We start from the raw sequence: 11,682 nt of genomic DNA, 5'->3' as shown, positions 1-11,682 counted from the left end.
GATCTTAAATAATTAAATGCATCTTTAAGAATTTTTGGCATACACATTTCTTAGACCTATACAAACAAATATGGAGTAAAAAATTACACAAACAAATATGGAGTAAAAAATTACACAAACAAATATGAAATAAAAAATTACATAACCAAACTCATAGAATTAAAAGATAAAACCTTAAAAACAATGAATATATTAATAGGATAAATTGTGTATAAACAAACTGTTCAATAAAAATGAGTCGATCACAGCAATGAAATCTTCCACTCAAGCTTATTTTCTTATAAAATCGGGCAGAATGGAGGCTTCGGTTAAGAAGCAGAAAAAAATCAATAGAATAAAATATAGCTCCCTCCCATGTGACCATGAACTTAAGCTTTTATAGTTAGTAATAGCATGCTACTCAATCTACCAGATCGCCATCAAATGCATCTCTTCTGAATTTTCACGACAAAAATATGCATACCATTCAAAAGCCTCTCCATTTCCTCGACAAAAATATGCATACCATTCAAAAGCCTCTCCATTTCCTCGAATTTCTCCATTATAAACTGTCAATAGTTATATAAAATGTCAATACTGACCGAAATAAGAATTAAGTGACAGAGTTAGCATCTGGTGTCAAAATCAATTCATAACTTTACACAGACTTAGAAGCAGCATAGCTCCTGTTCATCAGTTTACACAGATTACAACAAGCATAAATTTGCTATCCACAATGGATACATCTTTTGGAACAATCTTGTAGCAATAGCAGCTTTTTAGCCCATTCTGGCCCTTGTAACACACATGATCGTTGTTTTTTACTTGACGGAAGTTCCAGATGACAGAAAATTCACCAACAGTGGCAACTACATGGCGCTCCTGCCTTCCACTCTCAGTAACCTGCAGTGATGAAGAGAAATAGATGTCAGAAATTAGTACACTTGAAGAGCTAATAAAGGTTATATTGCAGGCCAACGGTCCTATAAGTTCAATTGCTACATGTTATGAAGTTGAAGTCATTTTTTGTGTACCTTATCCCTTCAAAGACAATTGCTAACTTTTAATACATTATTATTTGTTTATAGTGGTGATATTGAAAAAGCATATGGCCAAATTTTTGTGTATCTGTAAGGCCATGTTTGAAATTTGTGTTTGGGAGAATCAAGACCTATTAAAAATTAATGGAACAGTTCGGGGAATTCATTTTTCTTGAAAGAAAGGTGATGAGCCATGTAGCAACCATCTACTGGGCAAACAAAGGTTCTCTGCAATATTAAAAAAAGCAATTACAAACTTGATAAATATTAACATTGGAAATTTGCTGAGAATTTCAGCCATTAATGATATGATCACTCACACACATATACATCAGTTTTAATAAATTGGTAGGGAAATGTTTGTTAATCCCATTTTGATTGTTGTCATTGTGAAGCCTTATTATTTCCAAGCTTAGTAACTACCAATGTGGCTTATTAAATGTCGGGGATTTCATCCTACAACAATATGATCACAGATCACACACATGATACACCACTTTTAATAAAACGTTTGGGAAATGTTTAAAAAATATCATTTTGACCAATTGTGCAGATGAATAGCAAATAAATGACAGAATAGAATTAACCAACCTGTGATTGCAACAAAACATGTATGATAATGTTGAAGCGCGAGCGAGCAGAAGGCAGAAGGAACTTCTCAGGGGTCACCCCACCTGGTACTAATCCATGGATATTCTGCCCTCCCTCACCACAATGGAGCTCACCACAGTGGAGTTCGGATGGGAACATGTAATGTCACGCAAAGCCGAGCACACGTGCCCTTTTCTTTGCAATGCGATTCATTCTTAATTTCAATAATGCAACTTATGGAACCACCACTCCGTTTGAGTTATCTGCAGACTTGGGAACGCTCAACTCTCTCCGACGCCGATTGGACCTGCAACTAAACCTCGTTAGCTCATTCATTTTCTTATCTATTTTCTATAAATGTTCAGGAAGTGAAAATGCAACAAACCTCTTTGTTCCAATTAGTACGTGCTGTAAGAATAATGAGTACTAACGTCTGCAGTGCCACTCCCAGGATTAATCCCCACCAGATTCCCTGCCATTGCCAATGTCAGAAAGAAACATACTACAATATACTCAGAAACAGGATAAGGTTATTCCTCTGTTATCTTTTAATTTTGCATCTTTGAGAATGGACAATCTAATTATATTGAAAAAAACAAATAAAAGTAGAAAAAGCTAGCTATGTATTTCAAATAATTACATCGATTCCAAGACTGGTCTTCAATCCTAAAGCAATTCCAACTGGTAAGCCAACAAGATAGTATGTCACTAAATTCACATATGCCACCACAGCTTGCCATCCACATCCAATTGCCACCCCTGCAATCACAATACCTTTATGATGTCAACGAAAATATAACCTAAATATAGCAAACATCAACTACCAGCTTTCTGCTGCAAATAAATTGTTGATATTGAAAATTCCAACCTGAGAGAATAGGTTGGGTGCCATTCAAGAGGACAGATATTGCAAGTAGAGGTATCAATCCATAGACTGCGCGTATAACCACAGTGGTTCTTGTGAATGCCATGGCGAGTTCTTTCTTCAGTATCAGAATCCCAATGGCAAGTATGACACTTATTATGAAGCAAGTGACCACCACAACTATAACTGAAAATCTTGCAGTTTTAGGTCTCCTGGCTCCCAGCTCATTACCCACTCTTATACTTGAAATAATATAAATACCACAATAAAGAAAACCAATTTCTAGATACAGCGAATGGGAAAAAAAAGGTATACCATGCTATATAAAACCGCTGAATTTATGTGAATTGCAGTTTTGCCCAATATTGGAGAATCCTACCTCCAGGAGAGGGGTCAATTGTTTGACCCCTCTGGCGATGGTCAGATTTAAAGATATTCCCAAAATCTGCAATAGCCATAAAAATGCCCCAATAAAACAATATATTACTATAAATCATAAATGTATACCTTGCAGCTGTACTGAGACCCAACATTGCCATCAACTCCCAGTTGTAATAATTCATGCTGCATATATGTTCAAAACCTGGCACGTTAGAGATATATTAACTGGCATAGCTATCTAACAAAGTTGGGACAATGCATAGGCATGGAGCTTGTATTTGGCTTTAAATTAGTTAGCTTTAAATGGGAAAGTCTCATACCAAACAGAAATGGAATCCAGAGCGACCTCTGCATTTGGCAGCCAACCCGATACAGGCACCAATACTTCAATGTACCATATTTACAAACTGCAAAATCAGGTGTGGAACAAAACAAAACTTGTCAAAACAGGCTAAGCTATTATGTAAACACCCAGATATAAGGATAAGGTTATTCCTCTGTTATCTTTTAATTTTGCATCTTTGAGCATGGACAATCTAATTATATTGAAAAAAACAAATAAGAGTAGAAAAGCTAGCTATGTATTTCAAATAATTACATCGATTCCAAGACTGGTCTTCAATCCTAAAGCAATTCCAACTGGTAAGCCAACAAGATAGTATGTCACTAAATTCACATATGCCACCACAGCTTGCCATCCACATCCAATTGCCACCCCTGCAATCACAATACCTTTATGATGTCAACGAAAATATAACCTAAATATAGCAAACATCAACTACCAGCTTTCTGCTGCAAATAAATTGTTGATACTGAAAATTCCAACCTGAGAGAATAGGTTGGGTGCCATTCAAGAGAACAGATATTGCAAGTAGAGGTATCAATGCATAGACTGCGCGTATAACCACTGGTGCTTGTGAATGCCATGGCGAGTTCTTTCTTCAGTATCAGAATCCCAATGGCAAGTATGACACTTGTTATGAAGCAAGTGACCACCACAACTATAACTGAAAATATTGCAGTTTTAGGTCTCCTGGCTCCCAGCTCATTACCCACTCTTATACTGCAAATAATATAAATACCACAATAAAGAAAACCAATTTCTAGATACAGCAAATGGGAAAAAAAAGGTATACCATGCTATATAAAACTGCTGAATTTATGTGAATTGCAGTTTTGCCCAATATTCGAGAATCCTACCTCCAGGAGAGGGGTCAATTGTTTGACCCCTCTGGCGATGGTCAGATCTAAAGATATTCCCAAAATCTGCAATAGCCATAAAAATGCCCCAATAAAACAATATATTACTATAAATCATAAATGTATACCTTGCAGCTGTACTGAGACCCAACATTGCCATCAACTCCCAGTTGTAATAATTCATGCTGCATATATGTTCAAAACCTGGCACGTTAGAGATATATTAACTGGCATAGCTCTCTAACAAAGTTGGGACAATGCATAGGCATGGAGCTTGTATTTGGCTTTAAATTAGTTAGCTTTAAATGGGAAAGTCTCATACCAAACAGAAATGGAATCCAGAGCGACCTCTGCATTTGGCAGCCAACCCGATACAAGCACCAATACTTCAATGTACCATATTTCCAAACTGCAAAATCAGGTGTGGAACAAAACAAAACTTGTGAAAACAGGCTAAGCTATTATGTAAACACCCAGATATAAGGATAAGGTTATTCCTCTGTTATCTTTTAATTTTGCATCTTTGCGCATGGACAATATAATTATATTGAAAAAAACAAATAAAAGTAGAAAAAGCTAGCTATGTATTTCAAATAATTACATCGATTCCAAGACTGGTGTTCAATCCTAAAGCAATTCCAACTGGTAAGCCAACAAAATAGTATGTCACTAAATTCACATATGCCACCACAGCTTGCCATCCACATCCAATTGCCACCCCTGCAATCACAATACCTTTATGATGTCAACGAAAATATAACCTAAATATAGCAAACATCAACTACCAGCTTTCTGCTGCAAATAAATTGTTGATACTGAAAATTCCAACCTGAGAGCATAGACTGCGCGTATAACCACAGTGGTGCTTGTGAATGCCATGGCGAGTTCTTTCTTCAGTATCAGAATCCCAATGGCAAGTATGACACTTATTATGAAGCAAGTGACCACCACAACTATAACTGAAAATCTTGCAGTTTTAGGTCTCCTGGCTCCCAGCTCATTACCCACAATGTTCCAACGCACAGGAAGATGCAACTGAAATAAATAGCTGTTGCCACATAGTGCTCACATCCAGACACTCATGAGGCAGGACAACTGCAGAGCTATTCTGCTGCCAAAGTTTGTTAATTAAATTCTTAATTCCGAAAACTATGGAGTATAGCATGAAATCAGGACGCTGCAGAAAATGGACAATTGTTTGCTCTTGTAAAGCTTTTACTTGATAGTGAACTAAAAAATGTGGCACCAATTTGTCCCAGTGAAACCTGCATACCAACTATATTTAACCTCTCTTCCTTAAAAAGTGAAAGAATTACCTGAACTGCACTGGTGTACCCATTTTCAAAGTCTCTCCCAGCGTTCCCCCCATTACATCAAAAAAAATGTAAACACCCAGATATAATTTAGATAGTTTGTGTATCTTCCAAAGAGTATTAAGGCATATGTTAGCATAACAGCCGATGCCAGAGTTAACTTGAAGTATGACCAGAGTCCTGTGAAGGCCTTCAAGGTGAAGCCCGTCCATGTATGCCTGCAGTATGGGCTATAGAATATATACAAGGCAGTAGTAATGACCAGAACCCACCAAGTCAAACTCACTATTAGGGCTATCCCTAGCAGGCCAAATCCTAGCTTGTCTACTGCCACCCAGGTGATCAATGTATGGAATAGACATGTCCCAACAGCAATATAGGCAATAACCACGTTGACCATCCTGTACCAGTACATTTGATATTAGAAGAACAGAACCAAAACCAAACCATTCATATTAATATAGTAAGTGTAGAGCGCGTTCATACTTAAAGCTCAATAGGTTCAATAGATTATTGGCAGCACGGTTTTTTTCTAAATAAAAAGTAAATTACAACGTTGTACATGGTAAATGAAAAGTGGAGAAATTTGTGATTTGCAAATGTTAAAACAAATCACTTACATTACTGGTTGACAGTAGAAGTAAAACATTAACATTATTAAAATTTTGAAACCGATTTTAAATTCATGTATTGTATTTTTCAAAGTATTTTGTTTTACATACTTAAGTCCTCAAATTCTTTAATCAAATAAACCAAAAAAATGAACATAAATAGACCAAAAAAATTGAACATAAAAAACTATGTACTGCGGATCATAATGAGATGAATCACACCACTTTATGCGTTAATCAAGAATCTGCCCAGCATTTCCTTTAAGAAGGTTCAACATTATACATGATTCTGTTGAAAAAATCCGTTTGGTTGCACTAAGGGCCATTTCAGACTTATATATTAGTTAAACTTAAATTAAAATAGCCGTCAGTCAAAACCTGTCATTTCATCTGTTAGTGAGTTATGTTAGTTCCAATAGGTTTGCCAAAGTTTAACCGAGTTTTCCCAAATACTAAAGAAGGTTAAGACCTACTTTAAATAAAACAACGAAACTTATTTTAGCTAATGTTGACAGAAAGTAGCTTACTGGACATTGGAGTTAGTTGAAACTTGAAACTACTAACCATTCAAAATTTAGCTAATGATTTGCTTTATAATTTTTAGTGAGCCTACTAATTCAATCTCTATGTGAAGACCTTCAATCTATTAAAATTGAAGAGACTGGTCTATGCAAAGCGGCCTTAACACCAGAAACTAAAGTAACTCTGTCATCAGAAAGAATAGAAACTTGTCAGAACTATTCAATGTAATTTTCTTGGAAACATAGGTAAGCAAAGTAGCCCTAGCATCAGAGAGGAAACATGGGTAAGCAAAGTAGCCCAAGCATTAGAGAAAACAGAACCTAACTGGAACTATTTCATGTAATTTTCTTGGAAATATAGGTCTGTGCTATGTTACAACAAATGGTGTTGTGTCCTACTTTATCTAAGGAACAGAAACGGAACAGAAATGATACGGAAATGTTGTTTCTTGGGGATCTCTCTGCACAGGATCGGCACTTGATAAAAAAAAAGAACCATATTTTATTAAAAAATAACTGAGCATTAAGAAATGAATGTGGTATGATTTATAACACCAAAACCTAGAAAATTAGATATGGTAGATTATTTTTCAGTCTTGTATGGATTTGAATTCACTAAATTATCCAAAACACTCTGGTCCCCATTTTTAGTTACGCTGTTGTTTCCCATTTCTGTAAACATGGAGTCTGTGTGAAGCAGCCCTTACATCAAAAAGATTCTTTAAAAGAAATGAAGAATGCCTTTGGCACTGTTGGCGCGTCAAGCTTCGAATCCAAATGAAAGCTACTGAACCCAAAGAGGAAACCTTAGGTATAAGCCCGCTAACCATATAATTTAAGAGATAAATGTACAGGAAAATTAGCAATGGGCATTGGTTAGCTAATGCAGGTACGTAGTGTGATGTTTTTGGAGTATCGGGATTGATTCAGATTCTGCTGATTAGACTCTGTTTCCTCTTACGGCAACAGTGGCACTGGCTCGCTATCACAGTCCCCTGGATCCAACAAGGACTCTGGCTGCATGATCCTGGGAGGGATGTAGAAGCGAGGGATACTCCTAACATCCGAGGCCAATCTAAAATCGATACCAATAACCAAACAAGGTAGTGACTTCACAAACAGTATGCTTGTAGATTGACCATGGAAGTATATTATTTGAAAATTCTCCTAGGCGGACCATTATTTTCTAGGTCTTTTAAGATCCAATCTACAAGTTATTGACTAAGTCAATAAAAATCTATGTGGCTTTGTCACTAGAACCCCAAGTGTTATCAAAATCACACATTTAAAAGAAAAGATTACAGGATCTAAAGACAGTAAACCAAGTACCAACAACAACTAGACATCAGAAGAAGAATCACGGGATCTAAAGACCAGAACTTGGGAGTGACAAAAGGTATACATAATCAATTTTCCGTCCTTCCGCATCTGTAGATAGATTTAAGGAAGACCAGAACCAGTTTTAACAGGAAAAATACAATATCTAACAATCAGAACCTAGTACTCACAACAATTACATGTTTACACCATCTCCCATATGTAGACACTAGATAGAATCAACTTATGTTTTAGCAACACATCTGAAAAAAAAAAAAAAAGAGGTCAATCATAAACTCAGTAACAGTCTTCAAACACAATATGTGAGTTTTGTAACTTCACTGAATTAGAAGCGGAAAAAAATGGTCAGAAACATTGAAACATTGATAATCAAAACAAGATAAAGCAAATTTTTGAAACAACACTGGATCATATTTACTGCAACATAACTTGTGAGCAGTATGAGGCATAGAATACACCTCAGACACTGACTGGACACTAACTCAATTATTTTTCTGTTAAGCATACACTAATTTTATCATTTTTCAGTTTAGAGTGCCAAGCTAAGTCATTTTTTGAATGGAAGAGGGACAAATATCCAACATTGCAAGCCTCCGGGTCAGCTCGCTAACACCTCCAAAAGAGAGAAAAAGGCCCAAATAAGTAGTACCGCAAGTACACTAATCCATACCCCATTCAGTCAATGTGTATGGGATGACAGAACAATGGAGAGAGATGAACAATCTCACAGATTCAATTGGGCATAACTCACATTCTAGCCAGAGTCTAAAAAGAGAAGACAATGAAAATAAAAACCGACATTGATTCAGGTAGCTGCAATGGATTTTTCCTTTACAAGAACATCAGACATTTGGAATATGGTACCCGGTTAAATATGTTGCCTATTCCAGCTTGGATGGAAAGAGAGCCATGCCTCGTACAGTACTTGACCTTTTTAATATGCTAGTATTTTTTCAGTAACAACCTAAAAAAATCCACACCATAGATGATCTGTCCAAAAATTGTAGCCACCTAATCACTGAAGCCACATTGGCAAAAGGAGTCATCAAAAGACAGTTTGAAGGAAATGGGTCGAAAATTTCCGTCTTTGATTTTGATAATGTCTGTTCCCTGGAGGGAAGAGAGTGGGGACGAAGAGCAGATAAAGCTGCAGACGCACAGAACTGCAGACACAGACGGAGCACTGAAACCTTGCTGCCAGTGGCAGAGAGCAAGGACTGTAAATCTGTGAAACACTCTGTACCATCCCTCTCGATAAAGCAATCAACAATTTTTCACTTTACAATAGATGTTACTGTTCGTGCTTTGATTTGCTGCTCCTTATTTCTGGAGCATGGTATACTGAAAATTAAATAAATAAAAACGGACAGTTCCATGTTTCTGGGCTTCTTCATAAACCTGTTTGCCGTTTGAATGTTGTAATGTAATCTCCACTTACAGTTTTATCAAAGCATCATATAATCGTGTTATTAGCTCGGATTTCTTGTTGTTAGAAACCCTCTATTAGCAGTAGCAAAGGTTTCCCCACTGTAGCTTTTGTTTGTCTAACAGATCAATACAATATCTGTCTAGTATCATTTATGCTTCACCTATAAATGAATAAAAAAGCACAAAATGCAATAAAAATAACAGTTGTGAACACATGAAACAAATCGAAATTGCAAATCTAGTGTTATGTAGCCTCTGTTCTAAAATACAGAACAAAACACGCGCATTGTTGCATAATGTAGGTTGAGGAGACTAAAAGAACCCGCAAAAGCAAACAGCTGAGGAATAAGACCTTTGGCAAAAATACCTCCTGCAGCAAAGATTTCTTTACTCTGCCCTATGGCAATCAATACTGGATCTGCAAAATAGTAGAGGATGCCCAGGAGTATTGCAATTCCAGTCATTATTATCATGGACCTCTGGCAGATGACTAAACTTCTCCATCCGAGACGCCGCCCTCATGGAATCCACGTCCCGTTCATAAAAGTCCTCCACCGCCTTAGAAATCAAGTGCTCATCGTGCTTCAAAACCTGAGCCATGCTTAGAGAAACTCGAACCCTGACCCTATGCATGTTAACCCTAGCTTTATCGGGATGACCTTTAATACGACTGTTTAGAGCGTTCTGAACAACATCGCTAGCTCTGGTTTGCACAAAACCATCCGTGCGGCCTCTTTCATTACAGTCTGAATTTTCCCAAATTTGAACGGAACGACGCAGAGTTCTCCGTAACAAACCGCGCATTCATTGAGCTTTCCAACAATTAAATCTCTCAGATGCACTGGAACGAGTTCTTGTGCGGCCTCTAAATCTCTACATTCATTTTGAACATTTTGAACGGGTTGGGATTCTTCTTCAACACTGTGATGCATACAAAAATATTCTCCCATGGCTACTTGTGTGAAATACCTGAGACCTTTGCTATGGATTGCGATTAAGGCCTGTTTGTCAAAATTATTGGTTGCCTCGGTAACAGAAGTTCCAGAACCTAGTCCCAGAATGCCAACAAGCTTCTGGAAATATGGCGGAGGGCTTGCCTTCTCAGCTTGTTTTGGTGATGTTCTGCCTATGTTTTCGTTTGAAACCCTACGAATACCTGACTGTGAATCTTGACTTGCTGGTAATGCGAAGTCCGGTAATGCTGAAGAGTCTGGTAATGCGAAGTCGGGGAAAATGGCGTAGAGAAGAGTGTGTGTAATGAGGTAGTCGTTTCCTGAACAATTACGGGAACTCCGCCAGGTGTCAAATGACAATGAAGCCTGAACAAAGACGAAGTTCGCCAGATGTCAGCGTCAGAAGGAGAAGGACGACGAAAGGTCCCTTCCAAAGGAAGGCCTATCGGCCTAATTATTTTTATTATACTTATTTTAATATTTAATTAATTTAATAATATATATATATATATATATATATATTTTTTTTTAATTTAACATAAATTTTATAAATTTATATATTAAATATAATATTTAAAAATTAATATTCTTTTTGTCTTTCCTTAAAAGCAAGGCTTGTGCGTATAATCATAAAAAGGTAAAGCATCACCCTTGCCGAGCTTGAAAACGAATTGACGTAACTTTTTAATAAGGTTGATTGCGAAATGATTGGTCATTTGATTATTAAACGAACTCTCTTTAACCTTTTAATAATGTTGGTGCTGCAATGCTGAATATTCGATATGTTTTATTATTTTTATTTTAGGTAGATTTCGATATGTTTTATTATTTTTATTTTAGATTTCTTAAAATTTCTGAAAATGATGTAAGATTTTAGTAAAAATGATGTAGGAATTATTATTATTATTTTTAAGTGAATTTATAGCATTGGTGAACTATTCTCTTTTAAAAATACCAAAAAAAATATATATATATATATTCTCTTTTAAAGATGAAAAAAAAGATATATTTGATTCTTTTGAGTTATTTGTATTTTTATTTATTTATTGTAAATGGAATTATATATAATTTTTTTATTATAAAGTGTGTGTATTTTTATTTTTTATTTATCTAAAAATATCACAATATCACAATATCATGAATTAAATATTTAATTGATAAAGAAAATTTTGGGTATAAAATGTTTTGCTCCAAAAATATCAAAGTCAATTGTTTAGTTAATAAATAAAATTATATATATATATAAGAATAATTTTGTGAGAGATTTTTCGGCGGAAATCACATGGAGTATCATTTGTCGACGCGTTTCGAACCAACTAGTGTGGTCCATCGTCAGGACAAGTTGAAGAAACAGATCCAGCGTAGCAGGGGTCAAAATTATTATATTAGTTTAATTAGTAAGATTAAGGACCAACTAGTGTGGTCCATCATCAAGACAAGTTGAAGAAACAGATCCAGCGTA

The 11,682-nt window shown here is 36.0% G+C and overlaps 2 protein-coding genes across 5 annotated transcripts; both read right to left on the bottom strand.

The window, feature by feature from the left end:
* Positions 1-500: 500 nt before the first annotated feature.
* On the bottom strand, positions 501-2,920 carry LOC149147440 (protein DETOXIFICATION 41-like). 2 transcript variants are annotated; one of them, XM_089440062.1, is made up of 6 exons: positions 2,791-2,920; positions 2,479-2,661; positions 2,251-2,369; positions 1,996-2,082; positions 1,611-1,917; positions 508-882 (listed from the first exon to the last, which is right to left on the bottom strand). In XM_089440062.1, the coding sequence occupies exons 2-5, from the start codon at positions 2,579-2,581 to the stop codon at positions 1,870-1,872; spliced, it is 357 nt and encodes a 118-aa protein (XP_089296188.1). In that variant the 5' UTR covers positions 2,582-2,661; positions 2,791-2,920; the 3' UTR covers positions 508-882; positions 1,611-1,869. The 2 variants fall into 2 exon arrangements, with proteins under 2 accessions (XP_089296187.1, XP_089296188.1); XM_089440061.1 differs by lacking the exons at positions 1,996-2,082; positions 2,251-2,369; positions 2,479-2,661; positions 2,791-2,920 and having other exon boundaries at positions 501-882; positions 1,611-1,863.
* Positions 2,581-10,532, bottom strand: LOC149147439 (uncharacterized). 3 transcript variants are annotated; one of them, XR_016262672.1, is made up of 10 exons: positions 9,635-10,531; positions 4,886-5,770; positions 4,658-4,776; positions 4,379-4,465; positions 4,185-4,241; positions 3,683-3,919; positions 3,455-3,573; positions 3,177-3,263; positions 2,983-3,039; positions 2,581-2,717 (listed from the first exon to the last, which is right to left on the bottom strand). XR_016262672.1 is itself a non-coding variant. In XM_089440059.1 (10 exons), exons 5-10 carry the CDS (start codon positions 4,238-4,240, stop codon positions 2,713-2,715), a joined length of 570 nt encoding a protein of 189 aa, XP_089296185.1. In that variant the 5' UTR covers position 4,241; positions 4,379-4,465; positions 4,658-4,776; positions 4,886-5,770; positions 9,635-10,532; the 3' UTR covers positions 2,582-2,712. The 3 variants fall into 3 exon arrangements, 2 of the variants coding, with proteins under 2 accessions (XP_089296185.1, XP_089296186.1); XM_089440059.1 differs by lacking the exon at positions 2,983-3,039 and adding an exon at positions 2,855-2,920 and having other exon boundaries at positions 2,582-2,717; positions 9,635-10,532; XM_089440060.1 differs by lacking the exon at positions 2,581-2,717 and having other exon boundaries at positions 2,910-3,039; positions 9,635-10,532.
* Positions 10,533-11,682: the final 1,150 nt, after the last annotated feature.

The sequence above is a fragment of the Pinus tabuliformis genome, chromosome 9 (genome assembly GCF_031772625.1).
Source record: "Pinus tabuliformis cultivar Carrire ecotype Pingquan chromosome 9, CPIR1, whole genome shotgun sequence".
NCBI classification, from domain to species: Eukaryota; Viridiplantae; Streptophyta; class Pinopsida; order Pinales; family Pinaceae; genus Pinus; species Pinus tabuliformis.
This window is presented reverse-complemented; position numbering and strand designations above follow the sequence as displayed.

Coding starts and splice junctions, on each gene's coding strand:
- LOC149147440 (XM_089440061.1), bottom strand. CDS start 1,769: ATGTTCCCATCCGAACTCCACTGTGGTGAGCTCCATTGTGGTGAGGGA. Junction 883..1,610: donor ATGTTTTGTTGCAATCACAG/GTTGGTTAATTC, acceptor TCATCACTGCAG/GTTACTGAGAGTGGAAGGCA.
- LOC149147439 (XM_089440059.1), bottom strand. CDS start 4,240: ATGAATTATTACAACTGGGAGTTGATGGCAATGTTGGGTCTCAGTACA. Junction 3,920..4,184: donor GGTCTCAGTACAGCTGCAAG/GTATACATTTAT, acceptor TATTATTTGCAG/TATAAGAGTGGGTAATGAGC. Junction 2,921..3,176: donor CTGGATTCCATTTCTGTTTG/GTATGAGACTTT, acceptor TGGCTATTGCAG/ATTTTGGGAATATCTTTAAA.